Genomic DNA, 22,167 nt, shown 5'->3' on the forward strand with positions numbered 1-22,167 from the left:
CAGATTTCAAAGCAAGTGTAAAAAGAAAATCCCAAGTCATCTTCAGTTTTCAAGATTCAGCTCAAGTATTGTTTTTCCTGTGGAACCTTTCTGGAACCACCTTCTCTCCTGCCAGGTGGAGGCTCTCTGTCTTCCATGTTCTCATGGCAGGTTATGCAGACCTGTTGTTATCCAGTGTGTGGCAGTGTGTGTTATAATTTGTATCTCAGTTTATCCCACTTGATAAGTGAGTCCCTTGAGAGATAAGACCCCTACTTTTTAGCTTTGTGTCCTGAATGTCTGAAATTATAGACAAAATTTGAATGAATGTGTTACTTCACTTAGTACTGAGATCCTAAACTACCCAAGGTCTGGCCCCCTTGCTGCTGTTCCTGTTTCCCAAATCCTTAGTCCTCCAGGTGTCATGTATCTGGAGAGCTGTTGGAAAACTGGGAAGCGGGTCTTTCTCAATGTTTCTTTCCTTTAATCTCCCTTTTTAATCTCTGACCTAGGATTCCTCTATGGGGTGGAGTTCTCATCACCATTGCAGATACTTTTGTATTTCTCTTTTTGGATAAATATGGTAAGGACAGTGGGAATGGAGGGGTCACTCAAAGGAGCTGCTTCCCGTCATGTGGCTTATGGGGTAATCTGCCTTCTGTGAACTCACTGCTGCACTTTTCCCCTTTAGGCTTGAGGAAGCTGGAAGCATTTTTTGGTTTTCTCATCACTATTATGGCCCTCACATTTGGCTATGAGGCAAGTATTACAGGCTTATTCATTAGCTTTATTATTATTATTCTTAGCTTTTTAAAACAAGGCGTTTGTCCTTTTATTATGAAAGACAGTACATGCTAACAAAAGCCGAATTCAGCACTGGCCAATTTTAAAGGAATAAGGATATGGCAGAGACTAGTGTCCAGGAAGACCTTCAGGGACTCCTAGTTTAAAACTGTACTAGAATTTCTGGTCCCAAGTTATTCTCAGCAACAGAACAGCATTGGAGAGGGTTAGGAAAGGGGTTACAGGGTTATTCTTGGCTGTTAACATTAGAGGGGTTTGTTTTTGCTCATTCTAGTTGACAGTAGTTGCAGCTTGGACTTTCTCTGTATTGTAACAGTTAATGAACTACAGGGGATACAGTACATGTTTCCCAGTTTGTGCCCCAATCCGGACATTCCGTTGGGTTAAAAGTAACCCTAACCCTACCATTATATTCAGTAATGCCCCTGTCTGTGTCCAGTTATTATAAACTGATTTCTGCTTATTGTCCTAGCTAAGCTTTTGAAAATGTGTCTACTCTATGAGTAGATGATAGAGCTTGGTCTAAGGCTTCAAGAGAAATGCTGAACCAGGAAAAAGTGTTTCTGAGTGAGTCTCAGCAGATGCTAGTGGCAAGTGTTAGTGATTTTTCTATACAGAGGTGAACATGGAAGCATGATTAGTGTGGATAATCAAGGATCGACTATTCTAAGGTATGTCTCACAGGAGTTATTATGATAATAATAACAATAAGGCCCTTAGCAGCTGTTTTATTTCTTTAGAATATTAATTAGATTCTTAACACATCCAGGCTTCCCAGGTGGTGCTGGTGTTAAAGAATCAGCCTGCCAGCACAGGAGACACAGGAGACTTGGATTCTGTCTTTGGGTGGGGGAGATCCCCTGGAGGAGGAAATGGCACCCCTCTCCAGTGTTCTTGCCTGTGAAATTCCATGGGCAGAGGAGCCTGGCAGGCTGCAGTCCATGGGATTGCAAAGAGTCGGACAGGACTGAGCAGCAGCACTGCACATCGATTTCGTATATCTAAAATACAGAGTGAAGTGTCTGGACACCCCAGTCCTAAACTCTCTGACCTTGTGCGGCTTGGGTTTTTGGGTGGTTCTGTGTTCCTCATTTCCTATGTAGTTGTTGATGAAGGCGTTTAAGGAGTAAAAATGCAGTGTTTTCTAGTACTGTGTTACTCCCTAGTCTCATGTTCCAGAAAAGACTAATAGCTGTTCTGTTTGTATGTAGTATGTTACAGTGAAACCCAGCCAGACCCAGGTCCTCAAAGGCATGTTCCTACCATCCTGTTCAGGCTGTCGTACCCCACAGATTGAGCAGGCTGTGGGCATCGTGGGCGCTGTTATCATGCCACACAACATGTACCTGCATTCTGCCTTAGTTAAGGTGAGCAAGTTCTTTCTCATCTCAGTGGCCTGTGCAGTTTCATGGCCTCTTTTCCTTTCGCTGCAAGGGACACACACGTAGTTCACAGCTCTTGGAGCCCTGAAGGAGCACGCGTTTTTCCACAGTTGGACGCCACACTCTTGTATCACCAAAGTGACCAGAGATGGCACCAGGATGACGTAGAGAAGGGACTAGAGTCCTTCTTAAAAGATCTGAAGGGGCACCGTGTCTCTTGTGTTTAAATCTCAGAAGCCTGAATGGCCTCATGGAGGTCAGGAGAGGAAAGAGCCTAATCTGGCTTTTACCAGTTAATCCATCACAATCGTTTGTTGGAAGATTTCAGAGACCTTTGTAATTAAGGTGGTGTCCACATTAGGTCTGAAATCAGATTGTTCTCGTAGGTCAGCAGTTCTTCCAGTCACGTAACTGAGGGTTCAGCAGTCACTCATTCACTTTTTCCTCTTTGGGATGTGTGATTTATCAAAGGGCCATGACTTCTTACTCACTCAGTTAACCAGGATGTAAGTGGAGTCTCACATTTCATGTGGTCAGTTGTTTGCCCCCTAGGCCTTTCAGCTGACTACAGACTTGTGAAATATCACAAGGAAACTTGTTCCAGCTCGTCAAAAAGTGACTGTTGCTGTTACGTCTCTAGTCCAGACAGGTAGACCGGGCCAGCAAGCAGGAAGTTCGAGAAGCGAATAAGTACTTCTTCATTGAATCCTGCATCGCTCTCTTTGTTTCCTTTATCATCAACGTCTTTGTTGTCTCAGTGTTTGCCGAAGCATTTTTTGGGAAAACCAATGAGCAGGTGGTAAGTAAGCCCGGGTCCTGCGTAGTAGTGGATGTGAGGGTAGGGAGGAGGCTGCATTGGGGCAGGAAAACGTGACAGTGACTTCAAGCTCAGGGGACATAGATCTCAGTGCTGCCCCTAAGTCATGGCACTACTCAGGTTTACAGTCTGGGGCTGTGACCAAGCCCAGACTCTCCTTCGCGGCTTTAAACAGGTAAGGAAGTGTGCCTTAGACCAAGGTTGCCTTATGCTGTTGTTGGCGGCTTCATGTCTGTTTGGCTCTTCATCATCCCCTTTTGCTTCCTGTTTACCAACTACTGGCTGCTTGCCAGTCCTGCCATTTAATGATTACAGGCAGGAGGAGTCAACCAACAGAAAATAGAAGCTGTGGCTAGACAGGCTATCACACTGAATTCTCTGTCCTCTTGACTCCTGATTGCCAATCTAGTTTTGTTTTTTGTTTTTTTTTTGCCAATCTAGTTTTGATAACTCCTTTGTTTCCCACCCATAGGACCTCTGACTCCTGGCTTTGCTTTGAATAAGGCCACCCTGTTCTGGGTGTCCTCTCATATTTGAAGTCTGTTTAAGGGCCCTCACCTCCTATTATCATTTAAAATGACCCAGCATTCGTGTATTACCATGCACACTCTAACTCAAGGAAAAGCTTTTGGTGACGTGGGGGTGTAGAAAAAGTGAGGAGGCAGAGCTCAAGGACCTGCCACCAGCCTCTGCTGTCATCAGCCTGTGTCCAGTGTCTCACCTGCAGGACTCGTTTCTTAGATGATCTGTCTGTCTGTGAGCTGTCGGAGAGGTCTTCTTCTCTGAGTTGTGGACTCAAAATTAAAAGTTGTTCCTAAACTGCTTTGGTTCCAGGTTGCGGTCTGTAAAAACAGCAGCAGTCCCCACACTCACCTTTTCCCAGAGGATAACTCAACACTGGCTGTGGACATCTACAAAGGGGTAAACGTGTTCGGATTTCTGATCTCTGCCCCTGAATCAAGATTCTCAGCATAGTGTCTGGTCTTTTCAGTGGGTTCACTTCAGAGCTCAGCATATCTTCTGTGTAGTGTCTTTTTTTTTCAGAGGTCCAGATGCCAGACAAGCCTTTTGGATTATGTGGAAGGGAATAGGAGATCAGCTGACAAGATGATTTCATTGTATCAGCAATTCCCAAACTAATATGTTGATAGCAGATTGGTTTCTAGGTGTTAACTGGGGAGACTAAAGAAGTATCCCTGGTAAAGTGGTCTTTTGTGTGTGTGTGGCTGAAGACTATTTATTTATTTGAATTGCGCTGTGTGGCATGCGGGATCTCAGTTCCCGGACCAGGGGTGAAATTTCTGCCCCCTGCATGGGATCACAGAGTCTTAAGTACTGGACTGCCAGGGAAGTTGCAGTAAAGTGGTCTTTACTGGGGCCTCTCTGTCCCTTTTATGCTGATTACATTGTGAACCTCCAACAGTACACAATACACAGTATTTAACATTTCTGAAATTTATTGGAGGTTTCTTTCCATTCCTGTTACCATCTTCCAGAATAGTGTGTTTAGGAATATAATTTGGGAAGTGTGTTATAGTCATTTTTCTTTTTGATACTTAACATATGAGTTGAGGATAAAGGCTTTAAGAGCCTAGAGAAGAGAAGGGACTGGGCTGAGGAGGAATGGGGGCCCATCCAGCAGAATGTAGGTTGAAAGCCTCTAGAATGAGGTCAGGACCCGAGTCTAGCTCCTGGGACAGTGCCAGCACATTGCTTGGTAGAGGTGGGTACGTAGCCAGGAATGGGGAGAAGTGACATCAAGGATATATTTGGGGTGTTGTCTCAGGTGACCTCTCTCCCTTGCCTCTCCAGGGTGTTGTGCTGGGGTGTTACTTCGGGCCTGCCGCTCTCTACATCTGGGCGGTGGGGATCCTGGCTGCGGGGCAGAGCTCCACCATGACAGGAACCTATTCCGGCCAGTTTGTCATGGAGGTACATGCTGCTGTGACTGGGATAGACGAGAGGAAGAGGACATTGCCCTTTTGTCCCTTCTTAATTCTGTGCCTCTAAGATCTTCCCAAACCTCCCCAGACCTTTTTCTGTTTCCTCTTCCAGACATTCATCCTCCTTCTGTGTTTTCTTCCAGGGATTCCTGAACCTAAAGTGGTCACGCTTTGCCCGAGTGATTCTTACCCGCTCTATTGCCATTATCCCCACTCTGCTTGTGGCCGTCTTCCAAGACGTGGAGCATCTAACAGGAATGAATGACTTCCTGAATGTTCTTCAGAGCTTACAAGTGAGGAGGGAGCTGGGGAAACTCACATTCCATTGAGTCAGGAGGCATTCTGCATTGCCCTTAGGTACTAAGCCTAGTGTGGGTGTGGGGAAAATTCAGAGGAAGAAAGAGGCACAGTCTTGGTCTATGGTGAACGCATATGAAATCTCTGGAATCTAAAAGGTTTTTAAAAGTGGCTTGTTTTTTTCTAAACCTGTTGAATGGGAATTTTAAGCTGTAATTACACATAGAACACAAAATTATTCATTAACTGAAGCAAACATTAAATAATGTAAAGGAGACTGTTGGGTATTATGGAGATTAAGAAGACAAGGCAGATAGAAATTTTGTAGACACTATGAGCATAACTGATGCTGGGTTCATGCTATAGATTTCCACATAACCCTGTAGCATGTTGGGATGACAGGAATAATTTCTCACAGAGTGGGTGAGGCAGGGTCTGTGGTTCCCTTTTGCTAACAGTGCTGCTCTGTGGGGTGTTACAGGAACCCCTGGAGCCCCATCTGATCTTAGTTTTTTCTTTTGCAGCTTCCCTTTGCTCTCATACCCATCCTCACGTTTACGAGCTTGCGGCCTGTGATGAGTGAATTTGCCAATGGATTGTGAGTGTACTTCTTTTCCCCAAGATGTGGGGGAGGAAGGGTATCTTCATCAAACTGACCAGTCAGAAATTAAGTCATAGGGGGACTATGTGCTTTAAGACATGATTGCTAGAGCTGCCCCCTCACTCTCTGACTTAGAAAATAGAGACTGTTGGGGACTTACTGGTGGTCCAGTGGTTGAGACTGCCTTCTAGGCAGGAGGTGCGATTTCCATCCCAGGTCAGGGAACTAAGGTCCTACATGCCACAGGGTGTGGCCAAAAATTAAAAATAAATAAGCACAACATTGTGAATCAACTATATTTCAGTATAAAAAAAATTAAAGAAAATGGAGACCATGAATTTAACAATGGAGGGCAAGCACATTTTTTGTTTCTGGTGGGAAATTTTTTAGCTTTTAGGGCTTTAACTATTCAACTTCAGCCACTGAAGGTTAAAGTATCTTAAATCCATCTTAAATGATCTTAATGAGGGAGGCATAAGCTAATACCTTTTATATACATCTCTAAAGTACATGGGATATTTAAATGACATGTTGCATCTCTAGGGACTCATGACTGTTTCACTTGTAAGGCTTGTTGCATTTTTAGGGGCTTAAATAATAGGGATTATTTGATAGTGTTTTTTTTTCTTCTTCCTCTTTCTCCCTATCATTGTGTAACTTTGTCTCATTTAACCTAATCTGGGACATAAGCATTTTTCGGTTTATTTTTAAATGCCACTTATTCCTGTCCTGTGACCCAAAAGACACAGTGTCTTTTTCTGTTTGTGGACAGGTTGGACTATTCTACCAATAACTGTGCTGATTCTTTTGACAGAGGCTGGAGGATCGCAGGCGGTATCTTGGTCTTTATCATCTGTTCCATCAACATGTACTTTGTCGTGGTTTATGTGCAGGATCTAGGGCATGTGGTATTGTACGTGGTGGCTGCAGTGGTCAGCGTAGCTTATCTGAGCTTTGTGTTTTACTTGGTAAGTCCAGTTGGAAGGGGCAGGGGTGGTCAAGGGGGACTAACACTCAGAAGAGAAAGGACCCAAAAGAGCATATGGTTATCTGTCTTTAGGTTATTGACACAATCTATGTGAAATTGTTAAACCAGCTGGGACTAAAGAATATTTTTAACCATAAATTTTCCCTCGGTTCCTAAGAGCTATCATTTTTCTAAATCTGTCACTCTGTCTGGTTTCCATTCCTAATAATTCCTAAGAAGAGAGTGTAGTATGTTTGAAGAACTTAAAGAAGGTCAGGCATGTAGAAAGTAGAGTGGTATGAGATGAGGTTGGAGAATGGAGGTGTGTCTTGTGATTTCAAATCTCTGGAGGGAACACATGTGGGTTCACAGCACTGCCCAGCTCTACTGCTTAATAGCTGTCCAATGACGACTCAAGTAAAAAGTGATAATCTCTTGTTGAATTATTCTAGAATTACTAAAGAATGATGGTTATAAAACAAGCTATATAGAAAAGGAATGCAAAATAAATAATAATAAAAAGAAAAAGAATGCATAATTATAAATACCTAGATAATAAAAAAAATTGTCAAGAGTCTAGAGTAAATTATGTAAAATGGTAATAGTAGTTGCCTTTGGATGGTGGGGTTATGGATATATTCTTTTCTCTGTTTTCACCTTCTTCTGTAACATTACTTATATCAAGGAAAAGCAGCTATGCCAGCAACACATCTCTCTCATTATTCTAGACAGGTTTCTCTAAAAATCACAGTGGGTGAGGACTGGGGACAGCCGAGTTTATACCACGTCTACTGCAAAAAATGGGAAGACTGGATGATAGAAACCCCTGCTCGTCTGACAACCCCTAGCCCCCGTGTCAGGGTCTGCCAGAGGGTAGATGCTTGATTGGGAACATCATTTTAATGAATGTTGGGAAGTTGTGTTTTGGATGGATATAGCTCTGCTTTCTTCCTCCTCAGTGAGCCATGGGCACACTAAGATTATACTGACCCTACAATATATAAGGACTTACTCCCAGGAAACCCAAGGAACTCAGTATGGCCTTGACAGAAATTGTTTTAATAATTCGCTGTAGGGTGACCCTTGGTGGCGTAGTGGTTAGAATTTCTGGCTTTCACTTCAAAATCCCAGATTCAGTCCCTGGTAAGGGAACTGAGCTCTGCAACACCCCCCAACTCTGGCCCCCCAAAAAAGTGCTGTAGAACTTAAGGGGATCCTTCCTCATGCAGATCAGTTATGACAGTGCTGAGTCATTCTTAGTCACCCTGAGGCTGTAGAAAATGTTGAAGACCCATTTTCAAGGCTGGGGACTGATTCTAGATGAATTCCTACTGTTTAGTTCAGGAGACTGTCGCAGTTGTATTAGCCAGTCGGTCATTGCCCTGCATTGTGAGGAGTGGAGTAGGACTGAAATGGGGTAGTGGTCTTCAAGGAATTCTGCCTGAGAGTTAGATGAAAGAAACACACCACAAACACGAAGCAGTAGGAACAGAGGGAGCTGAGAATTGAAATTAGTACAGCAAAGAGGTTTGCATCTGAGCAGTGCATTTGTGGGCAGTGAGGGGGGTAAGTGGGCTCTCCAGACGGGTCAGCGAATGATGACCATATTTTCTCTTTTAGGGTTGGCAATGCTTGATTGCACTGGGCATGTCCTTCCTGGACTGTGGGCACACGGTAAGCATCTCTAAAGTCCTGCTGACTGAAGAAGCCACCACTGGCTATCCTAAGTAAACACTGTTCACAGGCAGCCATCAGAGCCAGTGTGTTTCTATGGTTTACTGTGTGAACATAGCCAAAGGTATGTGCTGTTGCACAGACTGCATTTAGGACTCGGCTGTTTGTTGGGAAAGACATTGTTGCATATTTGTTTGAAAGATAGCATTATTTTTCCTCCTGAACTCCTAACCTGGTAACTGGATTTAGGATCTTTGACAGCTTGATACCTGCTCTCAAACAGCACTGAATTCTTTCACTGTCCCAGGGTCAGTTGTTTTATTTTTATGTGAGATAGTTCTCAATGCATGATTCTTAACAAGACTGACTATATGTTAAACATATTTGGAGAATGCAATACAGTTTTCATAATACAAATTACAGAATAGGTATGCAAGTTTTATTTATCAAAAGATAATGGATTTAAAAGTCTGAGAAATACTTTCCTTATGCATACCCTTTGAATTAATTATAAAAAATAAAACCTCAATTAGGGTGGTTTGATTCATATTAAATATAAACTTATGAGATAGTCTACCTCCATCAGGTTCAGGATTCTTTTAACTTATTTTCACTTTAATTTCACTGAAAGTTAAGAGGGGTAAGAATGCATTAAAGAAGATGATAAATGGACAGATGGTAAAACTCACTTGTGGTCATGGTGACTAACACTAATCTCTTCTGAAAATCACTCTGATGATTTCCCTCAGAGATTGAGAGCTTACTGAAATGTTCTTGGGAGTCCCGACTTTAATGACTCTCATGTTAGTACAGAGCTCTCTTGATGGTATTTCTCTTTGAGCACTTGGAGTAGAGAAACCTTCCCCTTCCTCCTCCAGGAGGGTAGTGATAGAAAAAGATGGTAGCATTTATGAACTGATGTTCTCAAGAGACTTTGGGGTGAGGTGAAAAAACTTGAAAGAAGAGGAACCATCTGTTTTATTCCTGAAAAACACCTTCTACCAGAATCGTCATGTTTTTCTGAAGCATGCCCAAGACGACTTGCCAGGCAATCTCAGGAGCTCTGGATGTAAGCGTTGGAAAGCTCATTCCCTCTCAGCGAGTGCTTTGGTGTCACTGGTTGCCAAGTTCTCTCTGCAGGCTTGCACTGGGCTACCTCTCTTCAGCCATCCCCTCAGAGGGGAAAACTTTGAGACCAGATGGTGGAGCTCTGGAGTCAGAGGAAATGGGTCCTTTCAGCATGGAGCTGCTGCTCTTCAGCCACTTCTGACATTTTCACTTGTGGAGCCTGAGACCATGAGATTATCTCAAACCAAGTCACATTGTCCGGTGGAGATAGATAACCAGGTCTTTTGCAGCCACTGACTTGGTGAGAACAGTAATGGGAATGCAATCAAAGGACTTTTCATTTTTGGTGTAATTCCTGTTGATTGATGTTCTCTGTACACCTGAGCCCCTAAAGGCATTGTTTCCAGTACTTTGTACACAGTCTGAAGTGCAGACTGAATGGACTGTCGTTTACACGGCTTCAAGGGTAAACTTCTGTGTTCCACTGACCGTACCTTTACCTCAGCCCCTCCAGTGACGTAGCACAGCATCACGAGAGAGAAATTCCCCAACCGTTCCTCCCTCTCCCCTACCATCATCCCCTAAGCTGTTCACAAGGGCACTCTGGAGATACCGGGGACTGACCTCTTAAGTTCTCGTCTGGCCTCAGTAGGTGAGGGCCATGTTGACAAAATTCTTTGTAAAAGATGGTACACTAACATCATTTACCTTTGCCTGGAGTCTGGCTGGGTCCAGTCAGTCTCAGATTCACAAATATTTAGAAGCCCAGGTAAAAGCTGCTAGTTTTCTTTTCAAAGTTATGTATATGTCTTGCAGTGATGAAAATTTTTTCCCAGTTAAATGTCAGTTTATGTCACTCTGTGTGTAGTATTTTACAGTGTTAAAAGCACTCCCATACTGTGTTCCACCTAATGCTTTCAGATGGAAAGTACACTTTCTATCCAGCCACTACTCTGGGTGCAGTAAACAATGCTTAGAGCTGACAGCTCCCAGTGCCAGCATGCGCACGCTGCTTGTGTGAAATGTTTGAGGATACACAATTGTACTTTATGTAAGTTGGTCCTTGTTCTTTATAAATGTGGCATGAAATAACTGCTGCTATAGCATACTGGGAATTATCAGCAATGGGGAAGAACTGCAGTTTGGCTCCTGTGAGGTCCTGCTAGTGATTTTAGGAGTGGTTACAATGAACTTTTAGGGGCCATTTAACAATATGTAAACTTGGTTTGTAATTAAAAAGTTTTTTTTTTCCTTTTTCCAATTTGGTTTCCTGGATATTTTTTTAAAAACCTTGAAAATACTCTATGAGTGGGATCTCAACAACTTTGAAATACTGAAACATCAACTACCACCTGGATTGATGTACTAGATTCACACTGTTCATGATTTTTCTCTTTAGAAGGGATAGAGGAATACAGTTGACCTCCCTGGACATCTAGGTGTTAGGGATGTTTCATGGAGGCATGAAATAAAAATTCTGTGTGTAATTTATATCAGCTGTTCATGTGTATACTCAGCCTTTCATGTCCAGTGTTCCTCCGAATGTGATTTCATGTTCTCAGATTCATCCTGCTGGGATCATGTATTTCTGTCTTATTTACCTTTGGAAAAAAAATGTATATGAGGAGACTCTTGAGGTTCAAATTCAATTTGTTCAAGGCTCAACATAGGTTTAGTTCCCAGAAGGCTTGATGAATTATAAACACCAAGCACTAATTTCTATCACTGATTTAATTAGTTTTACCATTGCTAAATGTTACATCATTAAAATATTTAAAATTGAGAAAAAAACTGTCATTCTGCCTTTTTCTACTCTAAGCTGAACATTTTTCTGTCTGTAGTCTTGTTTCACCATTGAGGTAGGCGTTTATATTCTGTATATGCTGCCAATAAAAAGTATGAGTATTTGAAAGGTGAAAGGAAAATTGTTTAACTTAGAAATGAAAGCATATAAATACAAAGACCGGATAGAAATACAAAACTCAGACACAGTAAACTGCTAGTCTTGTCACCAAACACATGGCATGAAAAACTAGGTCAGCCCTTAATTTGTTCCAGGATTGTCACTCTGTTGCAAGCCTTCCCTGTCTGTCTTGCAGGAACTAAATCCTGTGAATTAACACCATAGATGTCATCTGAGAATTTTCTTTTCCATGCTGTCCTTCTCATTTAACTCACCCTTCTTACCTTGGTTTTGTTTTGTTTTTTTTAAATCTTTTTTTGGCTCTGCCACATGCCTTTGGGGATCTTAGCTCCTGCCCAGGGATTGACCCCATGGCAGGAATGGGGCTCATGGCATAAAAGCTTAGAATTCTAACCGCTAAGACCAGGCAACTCTTTATTTGGGTGTAATTTCATAGCTAACATAGGGTGCATCACAGTTTGAAGGTCCTGGTTTGAGACTTCCTTCAGCTCTGCCCTCTGCGGTGCTCTGTGTTCCTTCCTTGGGCAGGGCCCGTGAATCCAGATGTGCCACCTTTGACACCTTAGCTTGGGAACATAAAAAACAACACATTATTATGGTAGTTGGGGTCTAAGCACACTGTGTGTGTGTGTGTGTATGTGTGTGTGCGTGCAGGTTTAGTTGTGTCTGACTCTTTTTCAACCCATAAGCTATATCATGCCGGGCTCCTATGTCCATGAGATTTTACAGGCAAGAATACGGAAGTGGGTTGCCATTTTCTACTCCAGGAGATATTCCCAACCCAGGAATTGGACCCACATCTCATGGGCCTCCTGCGTCGACAGGCAGATTCGTTACCTCTGAGCCACCTGGAAAGCCCTCAGCGCGCACATGATCTCATGTCATTCTTACAGCAAAAGGATATATATATATATATATATATATATATATAAGGCAACTGAAGGGCCAGAAACTAAAATAATGCATCACTAATCAGTAGGCATTTGGCATTTGTGCCTGACTAGCTTAATTCCAGAACCCATGTTATTTTTACTAATCATCCAATACAATACGTAGTATACACTTAATAGTACACTTTAGACACCGAGCTTTGGTGTTAAGCAGCACCAAGAATAGTACCATATCAAAGATACTTCTCTTAATACTCTGATGAGTGCTAGAATATGTTTTAGGTCAAAAGTTGCCAATTCATAGACTAATTTTGTTTGGCCTGTGCTAAATTTTCAAAAGTACCTGAATGCTTTTTGTGGTGGGTGTGGAAAATGGGCAGGGCCAGCAATAAGTAAGAACTGATGGTTTATTCATTTGCGTACCTCTCTGCCCTTGAAAGGTTTAGCCAGTTCCTCTGCTATTTAGCTCCATTTCTCAGTGTCCCTGAGCAATACAACAAACTTTTCCAAGGAAGGAGTTTTCTCTACTAAGCCATGAAGTGATACAACCTGGAGGTCATGGAGCTAAAAATGCAGCCCTTGCTTACTACACGCCCACCCCACCACCTTAGTTCACTTAAGAAAAGGCCGCAGTGGATAGTCAGTATATCTGACAATTGCTCTTGGTTACTAAAACCTGAATCACAAAACCCTGAAGTGAAGGCTGAAATCTGAAGTGCTGTGCTTCTGCCCTAAGGCCAGTGTGACTCAGTAATTCCTAGCCTTCTAGTTGAGAATAGTTTTATCATGGGCCCCATTTTGTCCTCATCTTCACACAGTCATCGTAAACCTCTGATGGGCATTTTTAATGTCTAAAAATATTGCTGAAGACTAAAATGAGATAGGTTTCCCAGGTGGCGCAGTGGTCAAGAGTTGGTCGGCCGGTGCAGGAGACGCCAGAGGCATGGTGCAATCCCTGGGTCATGAAAATTCCCTAGACTAGGAAATGGCAACCCATTCCAGTATTACTGCCTGGAAAATTCCATGGACAGAAGAGCCTAGCTGGCTATACAGTCCATGGGATCAGAGTCGGACGTGACATCACACCCACCCCCACACACACAAAATGAGATAGTTTATTAATGTCCTTGGCATTTTAAAGTGCAGCATTTATTCCCGTTTTACAATTGAGTAGGATAAGGCTCAAGAAGGATACATAACTTGCTCAAGGTCATAGGAAATGGCAGAGTTGGAGCTTGATCCCAGTCCCAGTGCCTTTTGCACTATATTCTTCTACTAGAAGTATTTTGGTGAATTTATAGTGTGCATTTGGCATCCTGAGCACTCATATGATCTCATTTGATTCTTACAACAGAAGGTTCAGTCTCTATACAGATGAGACAACTGAAAGGCCCAAAAGAGGCTGTTGGTACCAAGGGGCAACAACATTGCTAAAACCCCTGGTACCAGTGGGGCTAAAAGGAGACTCAGTGATGGTCCCACGGTGAATGCAAAGGAGAGGAAAAGAGTAAGCTACAACTTCACAAATGCTGACACAAATCATCTGGATTAGGCCTCCTGGAGTGAGTCTGGCAAATATTTTTTTGCTTTGTTTTCATATTTATTTTTTGTCCACCTTGGGTCTTGGTTGCATCTCGTGGGATCTTTCATTGCCACCTGCAGAGTTCTCTCCAGTTGCTGCTTGTGGGTTCCAGAGCCAGAGCTTGCTTAGTTGCCCCCAGGAATCTGCAATCACAGTTCCCTGACCAGGGGTCAAACCTTCTTCTGCTTGGAAAGTTGGATTCTTAACCACTGGACCACCAGGGAAGTTCCTGGCAATGTGTTTTAAAGGCAGCTAAAGTAATTCTTACGAAGTCTGATACACGTCTGGGATCCTTTTCTCAGCACATGCCGTTTTATGTTTCTTTCTTTTGTTTAATGAAAGGCTTTTTCTGCTCGGGGTGCCAAAGGATAATTAGGGCCCAGACAATAGGGCTCAGAATTTAGACTATTTGAAATTTGATTTCTTTTCTTTTTTTTTGGGCGGGGGGGGCCGTTCTGTGCAGCTAATGGGATCTTAGTTCCCTGACCTGGGATTGAACCTGAACCCTCTGCAGGGAAAGCACAGAGTCCTAATCACTGGACCGCCAGGGAACTCCCTGAAATTTGAGTTCTAACACACTTAGTATTAAGGTATAAAAGCTCGCAGTACATTTGCTCTTAATATCCGGATCAGAAACACCCACGCAGAGGTAGAGTATGTCACAAGGATAGTTAAAGTGCAGATTTTGTATTTGGCATTAGCAAATCCTTGACTATTTCAGCTCCTGTCAGTTATTTTGTATATGTAGTAAACCATTCATGTATTTATAAGCCATTTATTTTCTGAAAGAAAATCAGTATAGCAGAACTGAAATAAGAGCTACTTCTACATGCTGATTATAGATACTTGAATGCCAATTTTAAATACTTATAAATCAGTCTAACCCTTTTCCATCTTCTTTTTGTCCTCAGTACCATCTGGGATTGACAGTTCAACCTGAACTCTACCTTCTGAACACCGTGGATGCTGACTCACTTGTGTCTAGATGACTGACAGCCGGAGGGACTATATAAGACCCACTTTCTCTTAGTCCTTTTGTGCCAAGTGTCCTGTTAACATTTCTCTCGTTTGTTCAGTGGTGAGTTTTGTTCAAACATTTTGAACAAAAGGTAAAAATTTCCTCATGGGAAGGGTGTTAAAGCTGACAGCTGTTAAGTGTAGGTCAGAGACCCACCCACCTCACAACAGTCCTACAACTGCCAGAGTTGAGTGATTAGCCTGTGATGGCCACACACCCCTATGGGCTTGTGTCTGGACTTTTGGAATTTATAAAAAATATATATGTGTGTATGTTTATGTAAACCTGAACTTACTGGTTTGGGTAGAGTTTTATATAAAAATGATATTCTGTATTTTTTAAACAAATTTGTTCAGATAAATCATATTTATTTTGTCTAAATCACATGTAACAGGAAAAAGAGCACTGCTCTTTTTCAGAATGAACTGGTCAAATAGACTGATTTTTAAAGTGATACTTGACTGTGGCCAGTTAAACTTGACTTGGATTTAATCAACCAACCCTTGGTAACTACTGGTACTAGCACATCGTTTCCAAAAGAAGACATTTCTTTTCTTTGGCAGTCTTACTTCATCCTGGTTGTCGGTGTGCTCTGTGATTATTGTTTTTCTCTGTTGTTGTTTTTCTTGAGTGTTTTTTTCAGAGAGATGATGGTATTTTCCAAAGAGCTTACTACCTAGTAACAATATCCAGAAATCATACTTTAACCAATAATCAGTTTTCCATGCTGCACTGTAACTCAGCCCATTCTAGCATTTTAGGTATAAAAAGAATTCTAACACTGAACTTTATAAAGCCCAACAGAAGATAATGGAGGTATTAGTTTTCTTTCTAATGTGTGTATAGTCCCACCATGTCTTGTCTTCCCCCTTTTCCCAATAATACTCCAGACACCATTTCTAGGCCAAAGTCTGTTTCCTGGAGTGGCTGCTGTTTCTAATGCTGACTCTCCGAGGGAACGCTAAGCATTTTAAGTTTATTTCTACCAAGTAGTATGAGATTAGACCCACACTGGGACTTGGAAGATTGGTCCACATGTTATAAACTGCCTGCCCACGTATGGATTATAGATATTTTGACTCTTCTTCCTAAGCAGAATTTTTTTCCATAACACTTTTATAATAAAACATTTAATACTTAAAACTTTCTGCAGCAAGTTTCTGCATATTGATCTGATTAAAAAGTCAGAACATTTTCAACACCAGGCTCACAGCCCTTCATGGAAGTGCAGTTGACTTACACTGAATGGCAGCTATCCATTTTTAATGGAATACAGTCTGTGCCTTCTCTCATTTCCTTCCAGCCCCAAAGACTTTGAGTTTGCAAACCCTGCAGCCTTTGTGTTTGAGCATCATTTTCCTCTTTGAGCATAAACCTCGCTGCCTTACTCTAAAACTTTGCACATTTCAATAAGACTTTACATTGCGTTGGTCATTTATAATGATCCTGTAAGTGGCATGGGTTTTTTTCTAAGATGATTCTTAAAATTCCCTCATTTCTAATTCATGACCCTTGAAACTTCTGATAAGAGCAATCGCCTTGCAACTCAGGTTAGAGACCTTCTGATCTTATAAGTAAAACTGAATTAACATCATTTATCAGCTTTTATTTGAAAAAGAGACTTAAAAAATGAGTTTCAGTGTTTTGGTTTCTTTATACAGAGACAGCAACTCTATATGAATCAGTTTGTTGCATTTTTTTCTCCCTCCCTGGGCAGTTCCATTTCTCAGTAGTTTCATTACCAGAGGATGTTTGGGAAAAGAAAAAAAAAAAAAAGCAGAAAGAATCCTGTTTTACAACTCATAAAAAGATAAGGTGGTTGGTTAAATAGAGATTAAGTACTTGAGGGGTTTCTATAGCTTTTCTCCATTCTTAAATTGTATCTTATTAGGAACAGACTAGAGTTTACAGCAAAAATTTATAAGTATACCTCTCAGGTCATACAACTCCTGTAATCAGAAAACTTTATAATAAAGCAAGCCGAATCGTGCTAAAACCAGTGGAGGAGACTGATGTCTAACAGTAAGTCTTGGACAGACTGTTTTGCTAAGTTAATATTTAATCATTCCTTATTTACAGTCTGGATTTCATGATACGTGTTTATATAGAAAACAATATAATCAGTCTCCCCGCTTTTTTTGACCCCACTGTGTGGAATGTGGGATTCTCCATCAGGGATTGAACTTGTGCCCCACCACTCCTGCAGTGGAAGTGCAGAGTCTTAACCACTGGACCACAAGGGGAAGTCCCAATAGAGTCAATCTTAAGATTAACCTAGATTCATATACCCACTCAGTTTCTGAGGTTTAACACTATGGAGTCAATTTGTAAAAGGGTACTCTGATAGTACATATCCAGGATATCAGAAAAATGCAGTTAAATAGTTGTTACTGAACAGCTGCTGCTGTATAACTGTGTGCTGGCCTAATAAAAATGTAGTCAGCGCATACCCAATAGTCAGGGAGGCATCAGAGGTTATAGCAGCCGGTAAAAATAGACTTCTGAATTTTAAACATTATGATATTAAGCAGCGAGCCTTTGCCCCAGAAGTATTGTGCACATTCAGGTTTGTGTCTGTTTATAGGGTCTTCCCTCAGTGACCTCCCTTTGTCCAAGCTAATGTGGGTAAATGGGCTTCTTGCATACTTTTCTCCATAAATGATTTTACGTTTTAATTTAAGCATAATTTTTGAGCTCTTATGTATAGCTACTTTTAATATTTTTCATTGCTTTTTTCCGAGCAATAAATACATTACTACTTTCAGAGTAAGGGTATCACAAAATTCTGGAATCTTTTGGGTTTTGAGAAGAGCCCATTTCTGAGTTAACACTTCAGTTCATCTATTTTTAATGCTGAACATGTTTTGGGAGAGGGGGATCTTTCTGATAGCCTGATTAGAAGTATCTTCATTGTGTAATCAACATGAAGGATGACATTTCTATGGCAGAGGTCTTAAAATTTCCTGACTTCATGGAAAATACTATAGCCAACTGCTGGAATGTTTACTATAGAGTAGAGAGTAGTTGCATTCTTTCCTCACCTGTTTTCTAAAGAGGACAGTGTTGATTGAAACATGTCTGTTTGTTGGTGGCACTTGAAGAGCCTCTTAGTAGGTGCAGATGGCAACTTTAAAAATAATTACCCTGAGCCAGTAGAGAAGCAGAGAAGGCAATGGCACCCCATTTCAGTACTCTTGCCTGGAAAATCCCATGGATGGAGGAGCCTGGTGGGCTGCAGTCCATGGGGTTGCGAAGAGTCGGACATGACTGAGTGACTTCACTTTCACTTTTCACTTTCATGCATTGGAGAAGGAAATGGCAACCCACTCCAGTGTTCTTGCCTGGAGAATCCCAGGGACAGGGGAGCTTGGTGGGCTGCTGTCTGTGGGGTTGCACAGAGTTGGACACGACTGAAGCGACTTAACAGCAGCAGCGGTAGAGAAGAGTATATAATACACAGAACAACGAGTTAATGTTTAGAATGCAGATATATTTTCAATACTGTTGCATCTTTCCCTTCTCCAAATACTAGACTTGACCTTCCAGTCAGAGTATTTCTGCACTACAGAAAACATAAAGAGGAGGAAATCATTACCACAGATCGTATTACATGCATTTTAGTGCACTTTTTGTTTTTTACCTTGCATTCTTGATTTTATCTCAGTGGGTACTTTTTTTTTCCTTTGGTTTTCATTCCCAGAAGTGCCTGGCAGGCTATACAGTCCATGGGGTTGCAATGAGTTGAACACAACTGAGTGACTAAGCACATTTCTTTCCCAGGCCTGGAGTCAGAATAAATCTGATGCATAGCAGGTATGACTTCAACAAAGTGGAACTAGTTTCTAGAACCCTAGGCTTACAGAGGAGCTTGAGATCTCAGGTATACTTCACATTTATTATCTTCTTTGTTTCTTGTGTTTTCTGCAGTGTCATGCCAGATTAGCAGTAGCACAAAGGGACTAAATCTTTCCACTCCCACAATACTGCCATTTGAAGGGAAAAGGGATTTGTTGTTTTTGGAATTTACCTTTGTATTCCCAGAAATACTTTCGAGAAGTATAAAGATGAATACACAAATATTTAAATATTAGACATTTATGTTTGTGGTAAATTAGTCAGGTTTCTGTATAAGAGTGAGGTGCACAGTGATGAACCAATTTTTAAAAGAAATTTCACTGAGCCTCAGGCAATGTGCTAACCTGCGTGTATCACTGTGCTTGTCTGGTAGACTCCCACATGCAGCCTCCGGGCTGAACCAAATTTAAATAACAATGTGGCCGTTCATTCTCCTCTGATGTGATTTTTGCCTATTCTAAAAAGGAGTTTATGAAAGCCTTAATTACCTTGCCCTGTTTGGAGAGAATTAAGTGATGAATAGAGCGTCATGTCTAATATGGATAGTGATAGTTTTTCTGTAGCCGTTATATAACTCCTAATTTTCAGATTGATTTGGCATAATATAGATTATTTTCTGCTGCTAACTAGAAAATAAAAATTTTTAAAGTCAGAAAATTATGTCCTAGGTTCTAAAGGACATCAACAAAGGTATTTTTGAGTTGACTATTTATGGTAGTTGATTTGGAAATCAGTGTCTTAAAAAATTGAAGGCTGTGAGAATTCTGACTGAAATTTCTGCAGTATAATTTGCTACATATTGAAAATTCATTTTTTGTAAGTACTTTTCAGAAGACTTCTTATTTTTCTTGTATGTGGCTTCATTTTTTGGTAATTCTTATAGAGTAGAGAACACCTATAAGCAAAAAGTTGTATATCAATAGAGTATCGATAGCAAACAAACACTGAATTTCATCACTTGTATTTTTTCTAAAACAATTAAAAGCAAACACCCTCTATCTTATTATTTTTTGGCTTGGATCATACAGCTGACTCCAGAACTGGGGAAAATAAAATTTAAGAGCCCTTTAGGATAACTATAAATCTGAGTTTATGATGTACTATGCCACCCTAAAGTTTGCATTTTAAAATATTAGAAGGGAAAGTGGGAAGATTTGGCAAGATCTTGAGATTAAAAACAATAAGCGCTTCTACTTAGCAAACATCTATTCATTATTGTTCTCAGTATTGTACTTAGTATTCTGATAAAAAGGAAAGTGAATGGATTGTAATCCCTGCTTCTAGGAATTTACCATTCAGTGGATGAATTAGCTGTGTTTAGGCAGACGAGACAGGTGTACATCTTCCCCAAGGATGAGGTCCTAGGGCCCTGCAGAAATGGGGAGGGCCTGGAGAAATAGCATGAGGAAGAGCTGATTCAGTGAATTCCAGGGAAGTCAGCAAATGTTCATACCCAAAGCAAGATAGGGAGCAGCAGATTTAAACTGCATTCCATAACAGTTGTCAAGGCATCGGCTGTCTTAGGTTGTCTAAACTAAACCTTGGCTTCATTTTCCTTCTGCTTTATTTATGACTTCTTGTTAATAACTACAGAGTCTATAGTGTCAGTAAGTTCATTGTTCTCATCCCAATCAGAGAGCTAAATGAGGCAGATGTCTGCATCATTTTCTAATGAAATAGTACTGTAACTATCAAAGATGCATAAAATTCAAGCCAAAACATGTTTAAACTTGAATCGTGGTATCTATGGAAACAGCATTCCCAGGTTCAAAGAGAATTATATGACTCATTTCCCTGTGCTTATTAGAAAGTCATTAACCTTTTGCCTACCTCTTAAGGCTTTATAGGTGGCACAGTGGTAAAGAATCTGCCTTCCAATGCAGGAGACGCAGGAGACTCAGGTTCAATCTCTAATTGAGGAAGATCCCCTGGAGTAGGAAATGGCAACCCATTTGGACCAACCCAATATTCTTGCCTGGAAAATTCCACAGACAAAAATTTCTGGTGGGCTACAGTCCACAGGGTTGCAAAAAGTTGGACACGACTGACTCCACACCCACACTACTACTTAAATGTAGGTGTTCCCCAGAGCTCTGATCCCAACCCTTTTCTCACCTCGCTCACACCTGTTGCTTCACTGGTAAGCAAGTTAGATCTGTCTTCTGAGTGTGAGACCTATATATAGATTATATTATATGTGAAATTTCTGCCTCCCGTAGGTAGGTGTATATAAATAAGTGTGTTGGCTGTTTATAATAATAGCCAGGACATAGAAGCAACCTAGATGTCCATCGGTAGATGAATGGATAAGAAAGCTGTGGTACATATACACAATGGAATGTTACTCAGCTATTAAAAAGAATGCATTTGAATCAGTTATGAGGTGGATGAAACAAGCCTATTATACAGAACGGAGTAAGTCAGAAAGAAAAACACCAATACAGTATATTAACCCATATATATGGAATTTAAAAAGATGGTTACGATGACCCTATATGCAAGACAGCAAAAGAGACGCAGATGTAAAGAACAGACTTTTGGACTCTGTGGGAGAAGGCAAGGGTGGGATGATTTGAGAGAATAGCACTGAAACATGTATATTATCATGTGTGAAACAGATCGTCAGTCCAGGTTTGATGCATGATACAGGGTGCTCAGGGCTGGTGCACTGGGATGACCCTGAGGGATGGGATGGGGAGGGAGGTGGAAGGGAGGTTCAGGATGGGGAACACATGTATACCCATGGTTGATTCATGTGAATGTATGGCAAAAACCACCGCAATATTGTAAAGTAATAAGCCTCCAATTAAAAAAAAAAGAAGTGTTGAGCATTCCCCTCAAAATGTGCAGTTATAAACCATGTAAATGTACTATAGTCAGTCTATTACTGGTAAAGATTTTTAGATTTGGTTTTGGCTCTGCAGTGTGGTGTGCAGGATCTTAATTCCCACCGACCAGGGACTGAACCCATGCCCCCTGCATTGGGAGTTTAACCACTGAACTGCCAGGGAAATCCCCCAGCAGGCACCTTTCTCAACTGCTATTCTGTTTCACTCCCCTGTTTAAACTCTTCAGTGGCTTACTTCATCTTGTTACTCCTCAACTAGCAACCATGTTAATCTATTGGGGGCTTTGTTTTATATCAGTTTAGCTAACCTGTTACTATATTTTCCAGAATTGCCTTCTTTGCAGAGTTATGGGTTAGCTTGGCCATGAGTGGCATTTTGCTTGAGATTTGAAGGTGAAAGGTGAAGCAGCAGTTGCCAGATTCTTTTTGCACTTGGAAGGCTTGGTACAGAGCACCAGCTGCTGTTACAGTTTGTGTGTGGTGTTTATCTGCTGGCTCACCTCACTGTTGTTGGGCAG

General features: G+C 41.3%; 1 protein-coding gene across 4 annotated transcripts in view; it reads left to right on the forward strand.

The window, feature by feature from the left end:
* The window catches only part of SLC11A2 (solute carrier family 11 member 2), a 31,804-nt gene extending 15,277 nt beyond the window's left edge, over window positions 1–16,527 (forward strand). For 2 of the 4 annotated variants that reach the window (XM_052639687.1, XM_052639688.1), the window contains exons 7-17: window positions 492–562; window positions 671–738; window positions 1,995–2,150; window positions 2,806–2,964; window positions 3,817–3,903; window positions 4,795–4,914; window positions 5,069–5,218; window positions 5,747–5,820; window positions 6,638–6,791; window positions 8,411–8,464; window positions 9,470–11,262. In XM_052639687.1, coding sequence (XP_052495647.1) covers window positions 492–562; window positions 671–738; window positions 1,995–2,150; window positions 2,806–2,964; window positions 3,817–3,903; window positions 4,795–4,914; window positions 5,069–5,218; window positions 5,747–5,820; window positions 6,638–6,791; window positions 8,411–8,464; window positions 9,470–9,829 — 1,453 coding nt within the window. In that variant the 3' untranslated portion in view covers window positions 9,830–11,262. Of the gene's footprint in view, window positions 1–491; window positions 563–670; window positions 739–1,994; window positions 2,151–2,805; window positions 2,965–3,816; window positions 3,904–4,794; window positions 4,915–5,068; window positions 5,219–5,746; window positions 5,821–6,637; window positions 6,792–8,410; window positions 8,465–9,469; window positions 11,263–14,839 lie in introns of those variants that run through there. The other 2 variants (XM_052639689.1, XM_052639690.1) reach the window with 2 other exon arrangements.
* The last annotated feature ends 5,640 nt before the right edge of the window (window positions 16,528–22,167 follow it).

Source organism: Budorcas taxicolor, chromosome 5 (assembly GCF_023091745.1).
Source record: "Budorcas taxicolor isolate Tak-1 chromosome 5, Takin1.1, whole genome shotgun sequence".
Taxonomy (NCBI): Eukaryota; Metazoa; Chordata; class Mammalia; order Artiodactyla; family Bovidae; genus Budorcas; species Budorcas taxicolor.